The 21,915-nt window shown below is 46.7% G+C and overlaps 1 protein-coding gene across 10 annotated transcripts in view; it reads right to left on the bottom strand.

The window, feature by feature from the left end:
- The window catches only part of ncoa1 (nuclear receptor coactivator 1), a 57,075-nt gene that overhangs the window by 29,334 nt on the left and 5,826 nt on the right, over positions 1-21,915 (bottom strand). For 7 of the 10 annotated variants that reach the window (XM_035524170.2, XM_035524166.2, XM_035524168.2 and 4 more), the window contains exons 2-4: positions 18,719-18,900; positions 8,027-8,133; positions 4,259-4,425 (exon numbers count right to left, since the gene is read on the bottom strand). In XM_035524170.2, coding sequence (XP_035380063.1) covers positions 4,259-4,425; positions 8,027-8,115 — 256 coding nt within the window. In that variant the 5' untranslated portion in view covers positions 8,116-8,133; positions 18,719-18,900. Of the gene's footprint in view, positions 1-4,258; positions 4,426-4,958; positions 5,468-8,026; positions 8,134-18,718; positions 18,901-21,915 lie in introns of those variants that run through there. The other 3 variants (XM_081716862.1, XM_081716863.1, XM_081716864.1) reach the window with 3 other exon arrangements.

The following is a 21,915-nucleotide window of genomic DNA, read 5'->3' as shown; positions in this document are numbered from 1 at the left end:
AATCGGGAGGCATCCTTACTCCAGAAGAGAAAGATTCAATGGGTATAGAACAGTTTGGGCCTATAAGTCTTCTTAATATGGAGTGTGTGTGTGTGTGTGTGTGTGTGTGTGTGTGTGTGTGTGTGTGTGTGTGTGTGTGTGTGTGTGTGTGTGTGCGCGAGTAAGTGAGAGAGAGAGAGGAGAGAGAGATAGAGAGAGAGATAGAGAGAGAGGTTAATGAGTCAGTAATAAAGGCATGCATTTCTGGATTTGCAGGTTGTTTGGAGCGTAACAGTACCATTCGGCATGAGATTCAGGCAGCCAGGTAAGACAGCAGGGACCTGCGTCTGGTTTTCTTACATTAGTGAATGTGTTTGGTTCACTGGAAAACGTGGATTCTTCCAGGTAGCAGAGAAGATTAGTGGGTTGGTTAAAGCTTCCCTTGATTCCATTCAGCTCTGGTTTAACACAAGAGAGTTTACATCCTGGCACAGATTGGAAATGTGCTGGATGACATGACAATGCTGACAACCACTGTGCCGTAGTTGTGTACCCGGCGGTTGCTAGGCAAGATAAATGATAATCTTGGGTGGCCAAGGAAGAAGGTTAAACATCGCCAAGTCTAGAAGCCTGTCGACTGTTAAGGGAAAACTTGCGCGGGAAAATTTCATAATGGAAGGAAAAGCGATACCATCTATACTACGAAAAAACAGTCAAGAGTTTAGATAGATGGTACAGTGCAGCACTGAATGATAAAGATCAGGTTGTGAGGCTAAAGACAGAATCCCTGAAGGCTGTTAGGATTGACAAGTCATACCTCCCAGGTAAACTGAAACTGTGGTGATTGCAGTTTGGCCTGCTGTCTCATATTAGATGGCCATTGATGGTTTAGTTCAAGTTCAAGTTCGGTTTATTCGTCACATACATAGTCATACACAGTATAACTCACAGTGAAATGGTGGAGAGTGCTCTGTCCAAACTGAGGAAAAGAAAACAGGGGTGCGTAGAGAAATACAGATATTCTCTATATGTGAAATATATATATGCAAGATAAATATATATATTCTATGTATGTACAAAATATATTAACAATGTATGTACAATATATGTATATTATGATTATATACACAATGTACAATGTATATGGTTGGGTATATATGTACACAATCTACAGAATGTACAGATCCATTTCGTATAATAACATATCTGCAGTTGTTGTGTAACAAGGTAATTGAACAGTGACAGTAAACATTTAGAGACATTTATGGCCATTGACAGTAGTACAGGATTATACGTGTATAAGGACGTGGTTGGGGTGCTGTGGTATTTAAGCAGTACAGTGTGGTATGGGGGAGGATTACACATGTATAAGAGTTTATACAGAGATGGGTGTTAGCTCCTTTGCCATGTCTTTTTGAGGTACCACCTGCTGGACCTTTTAAATGCTGCAATTAAACCTGAATGAAATAAAGAATATAAACACTTATTAATATCAATACAGCCATGACTGGACTGATTCACATATCAATAAGAGTGTATTCATGATATACTGGTGTATCAATATTGCACACAGCTCTAGTTACATTTATGTTTGCTGATCGTGTACGTCATAAAACACGGCAAATTCCACTTCTGAACAGTAAACTTTACATATGAACGCTGGAAATCCAACAACTGACCCAGACTTCCAGAAACCACATTTTAGATTTAATCAGATCCCTTCGGTTTCTTTGTCCAAGGCTCAGTCTCCTCTTAAAAGCTGATAGTCCCAACCACTTTCCTAACTACCACTGTTAACTACATTCAAGTTCTGCATTACAGACATCTGACATGAAAGTTTAAAACACACAACGTTATTATCACAAAGGCGTCCTAAGAGAATTTAAATTTCCATTAGAACAGTGTTCATCTTGAACCTTGACATAGCTCAATTAAAAAGACTCGGTGGCTTACTGAGCTACTGAGAGGGAAACGTGTTTCCAAAATCATTAGTCATGACATTTTCTCATCTATCAGTAACTAGGATTAACCTAATATTACTAAATCACAATATGAACCAGTATGCACCTACTGAAGGTGCACGAACCAGTATGTACCTACTTAAGGTGCCAAGTGTGATCAACCTGCTTTGCGTTCACCCAATCACTTGGTTACACGTATTGTGTGTTACTACACATGAATTGTCTGCAGTGCGTGAGCTTGAGTGATGTCATACCTAGTGTTACTTTAGCAGCTCCTACAGGAGGTGAATCAGCTACAACTATTACAGAGATCACAGTGTAGTAACTAAAGACAGGTAAAGTAAATAATGATAAGCGATGCACTGAATCATGTTCTATTCACCACTTCACTGAGCTTAGCCATTCATCACTGCAGGACAGATTAATATTTGCCTCTGAAAGGAGCAGAATGCATTATTTATCAGCCTAATGAATTAATAATTACCCCTAAAACATCCGTGCAAACTCCTCAGAAGGAATCCATCATCTCCATCATCACAGGGCCTCTAGACAATCGAACATCAGTCACACCGCACTACCATGTGTACTTTAATCCTAACTAGAAGTGAAACAAGTATTCATTTAATTGAGTGACCACTAACGGCACAGTTGATAATAAAGTTACGTTAGTAGTAATATATTGCCATTACACTAATTATATTCGGCCAACTGGCTCCAATAGGTATGATGGACTGTTAGCTAAAGTTAGCATTCTAGATCATATTATTTTCCTTAAAATGATGTAGCCATGTATAGTAGCCGTGGGATATAGCCATGGTAAGTATCTGCTATGTGAAACTGTGGTTTGTACCTAGTGTGTGAAACTGTGGTCACAGCTGTGCTTCTATCTGTTCTGTGCAGCTTTAGCGTGCAGTTGTGGTTATAGCTGTAGCTGTAGCATGCACCTGAGGTTATAGCTGTAGCACTCAGCTGTAATAATAGCTGTAGACTGCAGCTAGGGTTATAGCTGTAGCTGTTGCGTGCATCCGGGCTTATAGCTGTAGCTGTAGCATGTACCTGTGGTTATTATAGCTGTAGCCTGTAGCTATAGTTATAGCTTTAGACTGCAGCTAGGGTTATAGCTGTAATTATAGCTGCAGTGTTTAAGGTACTTGACTAGTAATCGGAAGGTTGCTGGTTCAAGCCCCACCACTGCCAAGTTGCCACTGTTGGGCCCCTGAGCAAGTCCCTTAAACCCTCAATTCAGTAGTCAGTCATAATTGTAAATCGCTTTGGATAAAAGCGTCAGCAGTAAATTTAAATGTGGCCTGCAGCTGGGGTTACAGTGGTGGTATGTAGCCATGGTACCATTGACTGCAGTCAAAACACTGCAGTTCAGATGAATTTAGTGTCACTGCATGTTTGGTGAGGTTTAATGTATAATGTATTTGTATATGACCAAATATACAAATGAACAGCTTGATGTGTCTGGTAAAAAGTAGCTGCCACCAGACCTTCAAGCTTTTCTGCTGAGGTGTGTGTGTGCTCCTCTCACGGTGTTGTAGGGATCCAAGAATTGTGCTGGAGTAACATTTGTGCAGTCAGATTGGTCAGCTGTACTTCCAGCAACTTACATAACCAAGATTTGATTACAGACACAAACAAATTTCATTTTCAATATATTATTTTTCTAAAGTACAGAAGATGGACAACATGTATTTCAATGTTTCAGTGCTTGGCAGCATCGATATGAACCACATTTGGGTACACAGGCCTCCGGAGCACTCCAGCTGCCTTGGACCTGACCGTGAGGAAGGAGATCAAAATGCCAAACTGGATGGGCGCCGAGTTAGAAGCCTGGAATTCAGTCCTTCATGAGAAGCGTGAAGCTGTGAGGTGTTCCGGCGGTGAGCTCCTTACTGCCGCTGAGCAGAACCCACCCCTAGCACGCTATGACTCCTTATCTTCGTAGTGCGTCTCTTAAGAGCCCTGTCTGTTACTGATTTAAAGCAGACCTAAAATTCAAGCAAATACGCAACATTCACACCCTCACCCCACAGAGGTTGGAGAAAGAGCCCTTCACACGTCACTGGTGCCTCGCAGACTCTGAACAGGGCTTAGGATCTGTCATATCTGACACTGCTCTGGCTCTAGGGTGTTGCTCCTAAACTTTATGCCTTTATTTTTCATAAGAGGTTTGCTCAGGACTTCAGGTTCCTACTGAAGAAGCCCTCCATCACGTGCAGTGACAGCATGCCTAACAACCAGTTGAGGGTGTCGCAAGGGTTTCGTTTGCATGGATTCTGGCGGGAGGGGGCGTTTCCGTGGCGCTCTCTTACCCTGCTCCCTGCGTGTGATCAGCTGGATCTGGTCCACCGTGCTCTTCAGAACATGGCATTTGTCTGGCTTGATGGTCAGGCCAGCGAGGTCGCCCATGTTAGCGGACAGCAGCTCCGCCAGCTCGTGGATATAGCGCCACTCCAGCTCCCGACGACGCTTCTCCACACTGCCACACACACAAACAGAGAGAAAGGCAAGGGTTCAGTTAAGGTGAACAAGAGCCCAGAAACGAAGACTTCTACCAGACTGACACTCGGGTTAGGGCTGAGAGGGCAGGAGAACCCTTTGAAGGTCAAGTCAAGGGCAAAACAGCTGCTTAACAAGTAAGGAATGTGCACAGAACTAATAAAACTTACAAACCATGTTTGCACTTCATGAGTCTTGATCATCCAAAAAAAACACACTAGAAAACACAACAGAACCAACCAACCAGCAATTTCAAATCACAATATCAACCAACCAATCAACAGTTTAATATCATGCATTTCTCTGCTAACCTATGCATAATAATACGCTGAAGGTGTATAATAAAATACACTATGTAACCTGTTCATACCCAAAATAGGTGACTCATACACACTTTCATGGTTGCAGGGGCCTTATTAAACAAACTGAGGGAGCTGCTAGATCAATTACTGATATCAAACATCCCTGAACATTTAAACAGCAACCAGCACAGCCAGTGTCTTCTGCCCTCACCGTAAAGGAGCAATCTGCAGTCCTGCCTGTAAGAGTGGAAAACTCTGGAGGTCATAGATAAGAAACGCTCACGGGGTCAAGAGCAGGAAAACCGTCACCACGGTAACGGCGCTGCTTTAGATTGTGCAGGCTCTAGCTCCTGGGGAGAGGGTGTGTGGATACAGAGGACACAGGCGACACACACGCGTGTGTGGGGGGACCTGGTGGTGGACAGAGAGGGAGGTCAACCCCACCACTCTCCCACACTCCACATGGAGAACTGGTTAATCACGGGAGGAGGAGATGCAGAGAGCGACGATGGAAGAAAGAGTAGAGGAACACGTGGCTGTGGGATAAGACCAGAAGCAGAGAGTTGTGTAATGTGAGCGCAGGGCAGGACTCCCTCTCTCAATCTGTTGGAAAGAAAGAAACGAAAACGAAAGTCCAAAGAAAGTTTCAAGAAACAATGCAGTAAACAAACTAGTGATGGAACAGAAAGAATGTGACACTGTAAATGTTTTAGGAAGGACAGACATTAGGGCAGAAGTGTACTGGGGTAGTAGAAGGACAGACATTAGGGCAGAAGTGTACTGGGGTAGTAGAAGGACAGACATTAGGGCAAAAGTGTACTGGGGTAGTAGATGGACAGACATTAGGGCAAAAGTGTACTGGGGTAGTAGAAGGACAGACATTAGGGCAGAAGTGTACTGGGGTAGTAGAAGGACAGACATTAGGGCAAAAGTGTACTGGGGTAGTAGGAGGACAGACATTAGGGCAAAAGTGTACTGGGGTAGTAGAAGGACAGACATTAGGGCAGAAGTGTACTGGGGTAGTAGAAGGACAGACATTAGGGCAAAAGTGTACTGGGGTAGTAGAAGGACAGACATTAGGGCAGAGATGTACTGGGGTAGTAGAAGGACAGACATTAGGGCAGAAGTGTACTGGGGTAGTAGAAGGACAGACATTAGGGCAGAAGTGTACTGGGGTAGTAGAAGGACAGACATTAGGGCAAAAGTGTACTGGGGTAGTAGAAGGACAGACATTAGGGCAGAAGTGTACTGGGGTAGTAGAAGGACAGACATTAGGGCAGAGGTGTACTGGGGTAGTAGAAGGACAGACATTAGGGCAGAAGTGTACTGGGGTAGTAGAAGGACAGACATTAGAGCAAAAGTGTACTGGGGTAGTAGAAGGACAGACATTAGGGCAAAACTGTACTGGGGTAGTAGAAGGACAGACATTAGGGCAGAAGTGTACTGGGGTAGTAGAAGGACAGACATTAGGGCAGAGGTGTACTGGGGTAGTAGAAGGACAGACATTAGGGCAGAGGTGTACTGGGGTAGTAGAAGGACAGACATTAGGGCAGAAGTGTACTGGGGTAGTAGAAGGACAGACATTAGGGCAGAAGTGTACTGGGGTAGTAGAAGGACAGACATTAGGGCAGAGATGTACTGGGGTAGTAGAAGGACAGACATTAGGGCAGAGGTGTACTGGGGTAGTAGAAGGACAGACATTAGGGCAGAAGTGTACTGGGGTAGTAGAAGGACAGACATTAGGGCAGAAGTGTACTGAGGTAGTAGAAGGACAGACATTAGGGCAGAAGTGTACTGGGGTAGTAGGAGAGTTGTGGCAGACATTCTTTATTCTTCAGTGTTCCACACTCTGCTGGCTAAGCTGCCTCTTATAGCAAAATGTGTGCGTTCTGTGTGCGTGTGTTCTGTTTATGTGTGCAGCTGTGTGTGTGCAACTTTGTGGGGGTGTGTTCTGTGTATGTGTGCATCTATGTGCATGCTCATGTTTGTGTGTGTCTGTGTTGTGTGCATCTGTGGGCGTGCATTTGTGTGTGCATCTGTGTTTGTGTGTGTGTGCAGTGTGTGCATATGTGTGTGTGTCTTGTGTGTATGTGTGCATATGTGTGAGTTCATCCTGTTGAGTGATGTACTAGTACAGTTGGAGTGTCATGTGCACTAGAAGAGGACTTAGTATAGACTTCAATATAGAGGGGACATGTACATATGTTGGAGTCTTTGCTGCATGCATATATGCATGTGTGTGTGTGTGTGTGTGTGTGTGTGTGTGTGTGTGTGTGTACATGTGCGACTGTGTATGTATGTGTGTGTGTGTGTGTGTGTGTATGTGCGTGTGTGTGCATGCGCGTGTGTATGTATATGTGCGTGTGTGTGTGTGTGCAGCAGGGGAGAATCTAGGTCATCACACTGCCAATGCTGCACACAGGCGCTGTGTGTAGGCCGGCTTATGTGCGCAGTTGCTGTAGTTACATCAGCCACTCGGAGGAGGCAGGGACGCCATCATACACCTGGACACAGCTGTCCCGCGCACACACACACACACACACACACACACCTCAAGGCCCTGCTGTAATCTCATACACTAATACCACTAGTGCATGACCACACCCATCGTCTGCAGTACCAGGTGCAGCCTCACAGCACACGGCCCTGGGGGATCAGTTATGACACATCAGTGGGTCTTGGTCCCCTTAAGACTGGGGACATGGCTCGACATCCAGACCACTTCAGTGAAAAGTCCTGAGAGGCACTGCAATGCCCCCACTCCTCAATTGTTAACATTTAACACTAAAGGTAAAACATGCAGACTACCTCTAGAGCTAAATACACATACACACACACACTACTCTGTACAGTCTCATCAGTCGGCCGCTGTGTGTCAGACCTGTGTGCCAATATCTTTCATGACTCTAAATAAAGAAACGTGTGACACATATCTCAGGGGTCTAATGTGGAGACAGGCACGGGGGTAGCGTAACGGCGCAGTGAGGCGATAAGCATTGAACCTCAACTTAAATCAACACAGAAAGGCACACGGCCTGGCAGCACCATGCAAGAGCTGCCCAGTGACTCAATTACCATTATAACCAGTGGAGCAATTACAATTTTCATTCATTATAACCAATGTGATGAATTAGGCAAATATTACACAGTTGCCACTAGATTTTCCAGTACCACCAGCTCACACATTCACCCTAAATGACCAGGACTGACGAGCTCCCGTGTCCGTCAGCAGCTGGTTTAGGTCTGAGTAAAGCCAGCACAGAGCTAGGGAAGCCTTACCTTGGGCCCGAGGTGTCACAGGGGGGGGCTTTCCTCTTACGCGGCTCTGGGGTGGTGGGGTCGTGGCCACTCTCTCCTACTGCACTCATTTTGGAACTTATGCAAAGCTGTGGGAGGGAAAAAAACACCGGTCAGCCAATGGGATCGAGTTCACAAGAGGTACTTGGCCAATCGCTTTGCTCCAACACACCAAACCGACAACGGCAGGCCAGTGGGGTTACATGATACAATCCCGTCTTCCTTCCTGAACCTGATTCACACACGAGGAGGTAAGCTGTCCAAGGGCATCCTTGCTTACAAGCCACATCAGATTCAAACTCTCCGCAGTGAAGTCAAGAGAACTACACGGCAAGGAAGAAGAACATATTCCATTAAGAGATCATATCTGACAGATAAATCAATCATCCTCATGAACCAGCATGCAAGTAAGGAGGACAGCAGTCATGTGTCCTTCTGCTTGGAAACCAACAGTCAAGCTGTTAAAGCCAGACAGACAGGCGTCTGTGTCACGCAGCCTAAGGGCAAGACTTCAGCTCACCAGCCTAATGAACCCATCCTCATGTGGCACCAGACACCTGCTGAGGGCTGACTGAAAGCGGTGAACTCGTACATTTCACGCCCAGGGGAGCCCAGCACGACCCGGTGTGACATCACAGCCCACGAGGAAACAGAGCTGAGCTCGGTACAGCCACTGTCTACTTGCTGATAGCTGCACTGAGGATCAGGTTCTACAAAAACAAAGGTGAAATGGGTTTCCCCTACATGCCTATCCCTGGCCTGTAAGGCACTTACAGAGTGGCTGTGGGGGCCAGGACTGCTGGCCTGACAGGCTTCAGAAGAGACAACGGAGGATGCAGGCACAAAATAAAAGCAGGTCTCCCCTACATAAATCACCCAAACAACACATGACCGTACAACAGGTGACTGTACAACAGGTAACAGTATACCAGGTGACTGTACAACAGGTGACTGCACTAAAACTCCATAAAATGTGCAGTACTTATATTCTGATGAGAAGGCCTGCATGCTGTTCTCTACAAGCATCAGGTGTCCTCAGTAACTGGCTGTAACCGTGGAAACAGGACATGTAAAAGCTCCTTGTAAGGGAACCCGTCGGCATGCACAGTGAACTTAAAAGATACTGACGCACACGTGCCTTTACATAACAAACCAGTGGACGCAAAAACACACCCACCTGCCAAGAACCAAAACCTCAGACAACCTCCAGAGTAAGACTGGGGTGGCTACCACAGCGCCAGGGCCCTGTGCCAACCTAAGACGCATCACACGGCAACTTTGATCTGCAGGGTGCCAACAGCCAGCCGCGACTGTGCCTGATCAAACGCATCCGACAGCATCAGAAGAAGAATCAGGTTAAGTGGATGACAGACACACACACACACACACACGCACAAAAAAAAGGTATTTTGTTCTGGCTGTTGGTAACATTCAAGAAATACATACAATACACAATATACAACATACAGATTGAACCCCTAACCATGCCCACAGCCACCATTTGAGCATGTGAACCTCTAATCCTGCCCACAGACCTCATGCGAGCACCTAACCCTACCCAAAGCCCTCATTCAAGTTAGCAAGCCCTTAACCACGCCCACAGTCCTCATATGACATGTGAGCCCCTAACCACACCCACAACCCTCATTTGACATGCGAGCCCCTAACCACGCCCACAGCCCTCATTTGACATGCGAGCCCCTAACCACACCCACAGCCCTCATTTGACATGCAAGCCCCCTAACCACACCCACAGCCCTCATTTGACATGCAAGCCCCCTAACCACACCCACAGACCTTCTTCCCAAAGCTTTCACATCACATGGGCACACTTATGACAGATCAAGAAACCATGGAAATCAAGCCGAGTTGAAACTTTTAAAAGATAAGATGAGAATGAATTAGCCAGGCGGGGAGGTGGCGTCGGTCTGTAGTGTGGGTACACTGTTCAGGACTGACCTCACACAGCAGCCCATGGTTCACCTGAATTATCTGGTGAGCGGATCGAAGGCACACACACATATCATGGGCTGCTAGCTTAAAATGGCTCTTACCACCGTAGTGTCCGTTAGAAACATGGAACTCGATCATATCTGGAACTCTAGGATTCCGGTTGAGAATGTGAGGGGAATCACCACATTTTTCACTGACATGGAGCATTCTGAGTTACTATGAGGTCCAAATGTTTGGCTCTGAGCTGCAGGACGTCATCGTTCCGCTAAACGGCTTCCTTGCTATCCAACTCACAAACGACAATAAATGCATACCAGACTCACCAGCTAACGCACAGGACAATGAGAGCGAATGACGCAGTCCGTTTATATACGCTAGAACACACCACGCACAGGGCAGGCGGATTCATCTGACAGAATGCCACGCCAGTTAGGAGCTGTGTACTTACTGGACTGCTGCACAGTTCCAAGCACTAGCTCACACATCAGAGTGGCAAACTCCCATTATCAAGGAGTGCTTTCTTTCCAGTGCAAACATTTATTCAAAATGTATCTACCACGGAGAATAAACCTTGATCAAGTAAGGACACAGTGGCGTAAGGAGCCCTGAAATGACAGCAGTTCTGCTCTCCCATTCCTGCGCAGTTCTTCCTATATTAGTTCAGAAGGTACTGAAGACCACCATCCCTACTGAGAGTACTGTGCTTTCCCTACCAGACCTCTTCTGCTTCAATGTTCTAGATACGTGCTCCAGACCCCTTCTGCTTCAGTGTTCTAGATACGTACTCCTGATCACTACTGCTTCCGTGTTCTAGATATGTGTTCCAGACCCTGTCTGTTTCCGTGTTCTAGATACCTGCTCCTAATCACTACTGCTTCAGTGTTCTAGATATGTGCTCCTGATCACTACTGCTTCAGTGTTCTACATATGTGCTCCAGACCCCTTCTGCTTCAGTGTTCTAGATATGTGCTTCAGACAGCCAGGGACGGTATGTTTTACAAACAGTTCTCTCAGACGTTTCCCATGTTTTACACTGTAAAGTGTTTTTAACAAGTGCCTGACTCAAGCTTTCCCACTAAGATGAAAGTTGTTTAATTTGCACATTTTCTTTTGAACAGCCAGGTATTAAATGTGTTGGTTTGTTTTTTCCTTATGCTCTAAAGTCCTGTGACCCTGATACTGTAACAAAAGGTTTGGGGATTTTTTTTTAAATACAAGTAGCATCAGCAGTAGCCCATAAGATGCTAGTTTAGCTTCCCAGAAATAACAGAATTCAGTGAATCAAACATGGTGCTGTTATATATTTAAAATTACTTCTAAACCCATAATTGACTTTTTCTATAAAGAAACTGTAAACGTGCAGCAGGATAATTCACTCTTGACTCTGGGTAAAAATAGTCCAATACTGCATTATTGATGTTTGACCTGGAACAGCCAGCTCACCTCTTACACACACGCACACACACAGAGGACTGTAGCTCTAAAGGCCAGGCTCAGGACACACACACACACACACACACACACACACACAGAGCACATACATAGCATAGTCACAACACACAGCACTCAAAACACACAACACAAGATATGCAAAATGCACAGCACACTAAACACACAATGTACTCACAACACAAACACACTCAAAACACACAGCATACTCAACACACCACACAATCAAATAAAATCACATAAAACACACTCACAAAGGAGCAAAGAACCAAGTTTCCTTCCAACACATAGCAACATTCTTAGGGTCCTGACATTCCTGTAAAACACACAAAACACACAACTCACACACACACCACGCTCACAACACACAACCTAAACCACATTCAATATACACAACAAACACACTCAACACACACAAAACACACAACTCACAAGAGACACAAAACACACAACACATTCAATACACATAACACACAAAATACACAACACAGAACAAAGTCACAAAGGAGCAAAACACAGAGCTTCCTTCCCACACATAGTAACATTCTCGGGGCTCTGACATTCCTGCATATGTTTAGCCTTCACAGGACCCCTCTTTTGCTTATACAGTAACTATGCAAGCTGCTTGCAATTTTCCCATTTATAAATCAAAACGCAGAGATCCTGTGTAATGGAGAGCTCAACAGATGAGCCTGTCCAGGGAGAGACGGATGGGGGGGGTCTCACTGTTTTTATCATAATCACGACAAATTTTCACACGGTCAGAGGACACTTTAATAAATACCAACAAACTATGCACAAGCACCAATAAGTTCAGTAAAATGCAACTGCTCAGTACCCATGGAACTCCCCATCTACTTAGTGCCCATGGAAGTCCCCATGCAGGGAACAACAGGACCCTGTCCTTACATCTCCGGGTTTCAGCTTCCCTGGTCCCACAGCAGCATTTTAAACGCAAACATGACCCAGTTGCCTTGTCCTCTGTGCTGCCGAGTTCTTACTCATAAACAGACACCTAAACTTGGTGAACTCGCTCTGCACAACATGTGCGCACACACACACAATCGCCCAGAGCAGAGCAGGGAGGCCTTGAAGCGCATGCGAGCACACTCAAGCTAAAGCTAAACAACACACACACACACACACACACACACACACACACGCATGTACATGCACACACACACGCACACAACCTAAAGCTAAACAACATACTGCAAAGACGGCGAGAGGCAAGAGACGGGGACTTGCACACTCACTTACCCACACACACACACACACACACTTACCCACACACACACACACACACTTACCCACACACACACACACTTACCCACACACACACACCCACACACACTTACCCACACACACACACTTACCCACACACACTTACCCACACACACACACACTTACCCACACACACACACCCACACACACACACACTTACCCACACACACACACCCACACACACACACACTTACCCACACACACACCCACACACACACTTACCCACACACACACACACACACACACTTACCCACACACACACACTTACCCACACACACACACACACACTTACCCACACACACACACTTACCCACACACACACACTTACCCACACACACACACTTACCCACACACACACACTTACACACACACACACTTACACACACACACTTACCCACACACACACTTACCCACACACACACACTTACCCACACACACACACTTACCCACACACTTACCCACACACACACTTACCCACACACACACACACATACCCACACACACACTTACCCACACACACACTTACCCACACACACACACACACACACACTTACCCACACACCCACACACTTACCCACACACTTACCCACACTTACCCACACCCACACTTACCCACACCCACACTTACCCACACCCACACACACACTTACCCACACACACTTACCCACACACACGCGCGCGCGTGCACACGCACTCACAGGCACTCACACGCGCGCACTCACACACACCTGAGGCCAGGCTCCTGGAGTGGTGGCTTACAGAGGTGAGCGGCGTAGCAGCTGGCGTGGTAGTGGGGCGGGTCGCGGGGGCGGGCCCAGGCAGCAGGACCAGTGTGCCGCTCTTGGCTGGCACCGTCCCGGGTCCCGGGGTCTCCATTCTACAGGCCACAACAGCTCCCTCTTCTCCGCCCAAGCTGGCCCTAATCATGTCACACGCGGGAACAACGGCAGTGTAGGTTGGCGAGGGACAGGGACGGACCACCGCGAGCTGGGGGAGAGGGGGCTCTGTTTACACACGCCTCTCTGTAGCCGCGCCAGGAGAAAAGAGAAGTCTGGAATAACAGAATCAGGAGAGGACGCCTGAGAGGGGAAGAGGCCCTTTTGCAGGAGCCCGGGGTGGAAAAGTGGAAAGAGGAGGAGACACAGGGGCGAGCGAGCTTCAAAACAGACAGCTCCCGTGCTCAGCTGCACAAAGCTCACCCCCTCCACCCCTGACGGAATGGTTTGCTCAGCCATATGGGAGAAGACGCATACTGCATGCCCAGAAGGGAAGAAGTCTGCATGACAACAGAGGCTGCAAACAGCACGCATACTTTCTGTGCAACAAACATTGCACTGGTATTCCCAATCATCTCTCATTCCCAATCTCTCATTCTTGGTATTCCCAATCATCTCTCATTCCCAATCTCTCATTCCTGGTATTCTCAATCCTATCTCATACCTTAATCAAAGCATCTGTACATCAAAACTAAATATTTTGCAAAGACAATTACTTTACGCTGTACCTTCCTCGATGTTTCTCAGTACAAGCGCGGCTGTGAAATTTACCCCATTTGCACTCTCTCATGCTTTCACTCTTGTAGAAGGCCTCAGGGCGTAAACGTAAAGCCTCAGGTAGCTACCGCACCGTCGGGTGACCCACCACCCCAGGACTCAGATTACCATCCTGATGTCACAGAGGCCTCTGCTCCTCACCATCCATCTTCATTACTCACGCGAGGTTCATGTGAGGTTTCCCTTAAACACCTTTAAGTGTCAGCACCATTGTCCTGACATCTCTCTTTAGAAATGAGGCTGTACATGTCAGCCATAGGCCCAGCCTATTCCCACTCGCTACACTGCCCTAAAAACAACATCTACACACACTGAACACAGCCAGTCTACAGGAATAAAGAAAACACACTGAGGATACAAGATTACACATAACCATCAAACCTGCTTAGTTTATTCAAATTTCAGAGTGGTTATAAGCTTTACCTGAGGACAATGCCAAACCATGGTTACTTGTAAAGATTCTGCTTAATCATAACATTTAAAAGCTATGGAAATGTGTTGGAAGTTTCCATTAAACATTTCACAGCAAGACCGAATACTGAGAAATATACAAAACTAATTTTGCTTTAATATCAAAAGTCACTTTGCTTTGTTTTACTTGTGCCATCTTATTTGGCAAACTCACAATGGCTCATGATGGACAGATTCCAGCTCTGAGCTCTTGAAACATTTAAAATAAATGTAAATGAAAATAAAATACATTGTACAAACATACACACAAGGAAGAAAACAAAAATCTACAAAGGTATTGGCCTTTAAACTGGTGACTCTCAGGCTCTGTTCTCTAGTCCCAACACTACGCAGACCACACTACCACGTCCTGGCACTGTACGGGCACAGTGCCCATGGGCCTGGCTACATCTCCCCGTAGGGTAACACGGCACAGCATACACAACTGGACAATTCAGGAGGAGCCCAGTAGTGGGGAGGCGTGAGTGTGAATGGTGGGGTAAAGTCAGGTGGACTGGCAAGCAGCAAGGAAAGGGTGGCGCGAAATCAAGATGGGTGGAGTTAGGTGGAGAGGAGTTAAATGGTTAGGAGGGACCATGTGTGGAGTATATAGTGTGAGGTAGGCAGAGTGGACATGAGTCAGGAGCGGTTGGGTTCGGCAGAGTAGAGTCAGGAGCGGTTGGGTTCGGCAGAGTAGAGTCAGGAGCGGTTGGATTCGGCAGAGTAGAGTCAGGAGCGGTTGGGTTCGGCAGAGTAGAGTCAGGAGCGGTTGGGTTCGGCAGAGTAGAGTCAGGAGCGGTTGGGTTCGGCAGAGTAGAGTCAGGTGCGGTTGGGTTCGGCAGAGTAGAGTCAGGAGCGGTTGGGTTCGGCAGAGTAGAGTCAGGAGCGGTTGGGTTCGGTAGAGTCAGGAGCGGTTGGGTTCCGTAGAGTAGAGTCAGGAGCGGTTGGGTTCGGTAGAGTCAGGAGCGGTTGGGTTCGGCAGAGTAGAGTCAGGAGCGGTTGGGTTCGGTAGAGTAGAGTCAGGAGCGGTTGGGTTCGGTAGAGTCAGGAGCGGTTGGGTTCGGTAGAGTAGAGTCAGGAGCGGTTGGGTTCGGTAGAGTAGAGTCAGGAGCGGTTGGGTTCGGCAGAGTAGAGTCAGGAGCGGTTGGGTTCGGCAGAGTAGAGTCAGGAGCGGTTGGGTTCGGCAGAGTAGAGTCAGGAGCGGTTGGATTCGGTAGAGTCAGGAGCGGTTGGGTTTGGTAGAGTAGAGTCAGGAGCGGTTGGGTTCGGCAGAGTAGAGTCAGGTGCGGTTGGGTTCGGCAGAGTAGAGTCAGGTGCGGTTGGGTTCGGCAGAGTAGAGTCAGGTGCGGTTGGGTTCGGCAGAGTAGAGTCAGGTGCGGTTGGGTTCGGCAGAGTAGAGTCAGGTGCGGTTGGGTTCGGCAGAGTAGAGTCAGGAGCGGTCGGGTTCGGTAGAGTAGAGTCAGGAGCGGTCGGGTTCGGTAGAGTCAGGAGCGGTTGGGTTCGGCAGAGTAGAGTCAGGAGCGGTTGGGTTCGGCAGAGTAGAGTCAGGAGCGGTTGGGTTCGGTAGAGTAGAGTCAGGAGCGGTTGGGTTCGGCAGAGTAGAGTCAGGAGCGGTTGGGTTCGGTAGAGTAGAGTCAGGAGCGGTTGGGTTCGGTAGAGTCAGGAGCGGTTGGGTTCGGTACCCACCGTGTCTATTGTTTGAGCCAGAATGGTTCCACAGCACTTCTCCCCGCCACACGGTTTGCGGGCACGCCTGTTAGTATCCATGCTAATATCCATGCTAATATCCCTGTTAACATCCTTGTCTTCCAGTGTTTCATTCTTCCCTCATGGGAACTTCAGTACACACACACACACACACACGCAAACAAACGTGCACACCCTGGAATTTTCCCAGACAGAGCCACCACCAGCATCCTACTGGGAAACCATGTGCACTGTCAGAAATATATGACCTATTTATCCACCTTATGGAGAAAGTTGTTGTTCAGTAGAATATACTACTGCTTAAAAGACACCCAACAGGAAGTAGAAGCTTGTAGGCAGGCAGGGAGCAGGTACTGCAGACGGACCTGAATGGTAAGGAAGCTGGAGTAAGACACACAGTTTCATGACACCCACTGCTGGAACCATCACACGGGCCATTTGATTGATTTGTGAAGGATGGAGACAACCCATCTCCATGTGCTGGGGAGGAACTAGCAGGAGCTGGGAGGAGTGGGGAGGGCTGGGAGGAGTGGGGAGGAGTGGGGAGGAGTGGGGAGGGCTGGGAGGAGTGGGGAGGGCTGGGAGGAGTGGGGAGGAGCGGGGAGTGCTGGCTGCCAGCTCAGGTGGTTTTCTATTGACTTGTGCATGTTGTGATGTGTTAAGTAGGAATGCGCATCCAAGTAACTAGAGACTCGACTGAAATTTAGGACCCCAACAGCGTGAGTGCTGTAATTCTCCTCCAATTACTGGACGACAAGATTAGTTACTCCCTTCAACTGGCCTCACAGCAGTGAATTTGTTCAGAAAACATTACAGTGCTGAGGCCTCATAGCAGTGAATTTGTTTAGAAAATGTTACAGTGCTAAGGCTCATAGCAGTGAATTTGTTTAGAAAATGTTACAGTGCTAAGGCCTCATAGCAGTGAATTTGTTTAGAAAATGTTACAGCACTGAGGCTAACGTTACAGCTCTGAGGTTAACGTTACAGTGCTAAGGTCAATGTTACAGCGCTGAGGCTAACTTTACAGTAGCGAGGCAAGCGTTACAGCAGCGAGGCTAGCGTTACAGCAGCGAGGCTAACTTTACAGCAGCGAGGCTAACTTTACAGCAGCGAGGCTAACTTTACAGTAGCGAGGCTAGCGTTACAGCGCTGAGGCTAACGTTACAGCATTAAGGCCTGATCCAGGACGCACAGTAAAATAATGAATCTACCCAAAGCACCATATGGTAACAAGAACTATAGCAACCATCAGATTAATGATTTATCCCAGTAACCGTTTCCTGCAGTCATAGTACATAGCAGTTGGGGAATTCTGCCCTGTTTACAGATGTTGGTATGCTCTACACATGCTCAGCCAGTTGTATTGTCTGTCTGATTATAATAGGCTACTAATCAGATCAAAGCCTTTCAGTTATCAATTTCACAGTAAACGTTTTAAAGATGAGGCTGAACGTAATAATGGTTTAGCAAACCACTGCTACTGAATCGCAATGCTTGGAACCAGAAACTAAGCTATATTAATTTAAGCCAATGAATCACACCCACATATATTTCAGCACATCTATCATCGGTTATGCCTGCATGAAACCAAATCTCACTGAATAAACCACACTCTCGCTTTAGCTGTGGGCTGATGAATGTGTTTACTTTGGATTCTGACCAAATGAAGGCCACTTCTTGGTGACAGGCTACAGTGGTACGGTGCAGGGTCCCCTGAGTGCCACAGACTTACAGCTCACACTGACTTCTGAGTCCTGACTGTACTCCAATTACTGTCAGGTTGCACAATGTCAAATATGTGTGTGACGTGTGTGCATGTGTGTGTCAAAGCAGAATTTTCTGTGCTCCCATGCTGTCTATGGGTGTAAAAAGGGAGCTAATCGTCATCAGCAGTGGACATTCAAAACAGAACTCACATCATTAACAGCTTGGTGTTAATACAGAATATGTTTGTTCCAACAAAGTAATAAGGCGGATTGCACACACTGAATGTGAAGTGTATTAGTATGCATTGCTTAGCTTGAATGTTAGACTCTTGCACATCTCACAATCTTCTCCCCTTGTTCAGTTATGTCATTTTCATGTTACCATGGCCATTAAAAATCAACATACTCATACCCAATTCTGCCCTCACACTGCCCCCGCCCAGCCCTCACACTGCCCCCGCCCAGCCCTCACACTGCCCCTGCACAGCCCTCACACTGCCCCCGCACAACCCTCACACTGCCCCCGCACAGCCCTCACATTGCCCCCACACTGTGTGTTGTATCTGACTCACTTGTTGAGGTGCTGCAGATGTATGCTCATGGAGAGGAGCACGGCGGGGTGGTGTCCGGTCCGCTGCACGGGGCTGGTGTGCGGGGGCAGGAGTGTTGAGGGGGGCTACGGGACCGAGCCCTCCCCGTCAAACAGCACCATCCCACTGGGGGAGGCAGAAGAACACTGGACACTGAACACAACCTGCCATGAAACAGATACACAAGGTTACACAGCCTGACATGACAATGGAAAGGTTATGAGAGTGGATAGGTTGCAAACGTTTTTACCTATAGTAATACGTGTATCGTGTGTGGTATGCGCATCTCACGCGCATCGTGTGCATGGTATGCGCATCTCGTGTGTAGGATGCGCATCGTGTGCGAGTCGTGCGTAGTATGCGTATCGTGTGCATATAGCATGCAATTCATTTGCGTATCATGTGCATGGTATGCGTATCGTGTGCGTGTCGCGCGTAGTATGTGTATCGTGGGCATATAGCATGCAATTCGTCTGCGTATCGTGTGCATGGTATGCGCATCATGTGTGTATCATGTGCATGGTATGCGCATCGTGTGCGTATCAGGTGTATGGTATGCGCATCGTGTGCGTATCAGGTGTATGGTATGCGTATCGTGTGCATGGTATGCGCATCGTGTGCATGGTATGCGCATCATCGTGTGCATATCGTGTGCATGGTATGCGCATCATCGTGTGCGTATCGTGTGCATGGTATGCGCATCATCGTGTGCGTATCGTGTGCATATCGTATGCACATCATGTGTATGGTGTGTGCGTATCGTGTGTATGCTACGTGGATTCTGTGCGTATCATGCATAGTATGCGCATCGTGTGCGCATTGTGCGTAGTACGCGTATCGTGTGCGTATAGTATGTGATTCGGCTGTGTATCGTGTGTAGTGTGCGTATTGTGTGTAGCGTGCATATCGTGTGTAAGGTATGCGTAACGTATGTACGGTATGCACATCGTGTGATTGTCGTACGTAGAATGCACATCGTGTGCAGTATGCGCATCGTGTGCGTATAGTATGCGATTCCTCTGCATCGTGTGCGTAGTATGCGTATCGTGTGTATAGTATGCGCATCCTGCGTAGTATGTGTATTGTGTGTATAGTATGCGCATCGTTTGCGTATCGTGTGTAGTGTGCTTATCGTTTCTACAATATGCACATTGTGTGCGTATCATGTGTACAGTATGCGTGTCGTGTAGAGTGTACATAGTATGCACATCATGTGTATCGTGTGTAGTATGTGCATCATGTGTATAGTATATGTATCGTGTGTAGTATGCACATCAGGTGTATCGTGTATATTATGTGTATTGTGTGTAGTATGCGTATCGTGTGTATCATGTGCGTAGTATGCATGTCGTGTGTGTAGTGTGTGTATGTGTATTATGTGTATTGTAGGGGCAGTATGTGTATCGTGTGATATGTGCATCGTGTGTAGCATGCGTAGTATGTGTAGTACGTGTGTGCATCATGTGTAGTATGTGTAGTGTATAGCATGTATAGTATATGTATTGTGTATGCAGCATGTGTATATGTGTGCAGTATGTGTATAGCATCCTTATCGTGTGCAGCATTTGCGTAGTATGTATAGTGTGTCGTGTATATCGTGCGTGTATCATGTCCATCATGTGTGTAGTATGCATATCATGTGTGTATGTGTATTATGTGCATTGTGTGTAGTATGTGTATCATGTATATTGTGTGTAGTATGCGCATTGTGTGTGCGCATCATGTGAATCATATATAGTATGTGTATCGGGTGTAGTATGTTTATCGTGTATCGTATGTGTATCGAGTGTGTATCGTGTGTATAGTATATGTATCATGTGCATCATGTGTGTACTGTTTATCATTTGTATGGTGTGTATCGTGTATAGTATGTGTATCATATGCGTAGTATATGCATCATGTGTGTATCATGTGTATCGCGTATGTAGTATGCGTATCATCTGACTTTCCAATCTTTTGCTTTGCCATTCTGATGGTTCATCTTTTGGGGTTTCTGGTGTGTAAACAATAGCTATTTTCTCAACTCCTGCCATAGACGTGGGCATGGAGCTGTGCTGGCAGTATTTGTAGAAGGACGCACACACTCCTGGCTCAGCCGCCCTCGTATCTGTAAGGCTTTCAGAGTTCTTGTTTGTCTCTGAGTGACGTCTTATCCCAGGGTTCTGTAGCAGGAGGGTGGTTGTTGCTGAGATGGTGTGACGCTTCCATTTTGTGGTTATCGGCGCGGGGGATGTTTCTGCAATGCCCCTGCTCTTTGCTTTTCATTAGATTTATCTCTGCCGTGCTTTGAATTCTCTCCCTGATTGGATTCAAACCCCAAAAGATCAGAATGGCAAAGCAGCAGCTCTGTTAGAGCCAGTAGCATCTCTCAGTAAACGCGGTAACTCACTCACATTTAACGTCATTCACAACAAGAGGCCACAGCAGCACTGAAATAGCTTTGGTTCCTAGCATCAACGGCACTGTGCCCTTGTGAAAGTTTTTAGTGTAGGTCTCCTGCATCAGTGACAAGAACTCTGTCGGTACTCCAGCAATACTCTGAATGTCAAACATAGCAAACATATCCGACATACCCAAGCAGTTCAGGCCAGTGGATCAGTCCTTCACAATCACACTTCATAAACAACTAACTGGATTTAGTAAGAGGAGCCTTAAACCACTAATGTTCATTAAGTGTCTCTTACTAAAAGTTGTACAAAACCCATAATTCATCCTTCTTACTACAATCTTTCCTCCATGCTGTGTCTGAAAAAATAGGCAGCCTAGCTGGTACGGTTCACTGGTCATTAATTTATCAACAAATCATTGATAACATATCACGAGTAGGAATTTTAATGGGATGGATTTCCAAATTGAGGCCCACTGGAGTGTTATTCAAGATAATTATTCTTTATTGCCTTTCCCCTTCGCCGTATGTCAGTCAGTCTGTTAGTCACAAATTCATTTTGAAATAATCTGCACACTTTATAGTATCATTTTCTGGAAGAGAAATTCACCTCCCTGCAATGCCATTGGGGCAGCTCGGGGCAGTGAGATTACTTTATCACCAGTACAGTTGGACTAGGATCTCCTGCTAATCCAGGGCCTACTTCTATGTAGTACTCTGTTTTGGTATTTAAATTCTTGAGAACAAAGGGAATGAGAAAATGCTCAGCCTACTTCAAGATTCAGTTTCATAT

The sequence above is a fragment of the Electrophorus electricus genome, chromosome 7, assembly GCF_041902795.1.
Source record: "Electrophorus electricus isolate QZ-2024a chromosome 7, ASM4190279v1, whole genome shotgun sequence".
Lineage (NCBI taxonomy): Eukaryota > Metazoa > Chordata > Actinopteri > Gymnotiformes > Gymnotidae > Electrophorus > Electrophorus electricus.
This window is presented reverse-complemented; position numbering and strand designations above follow the sequence as displayed.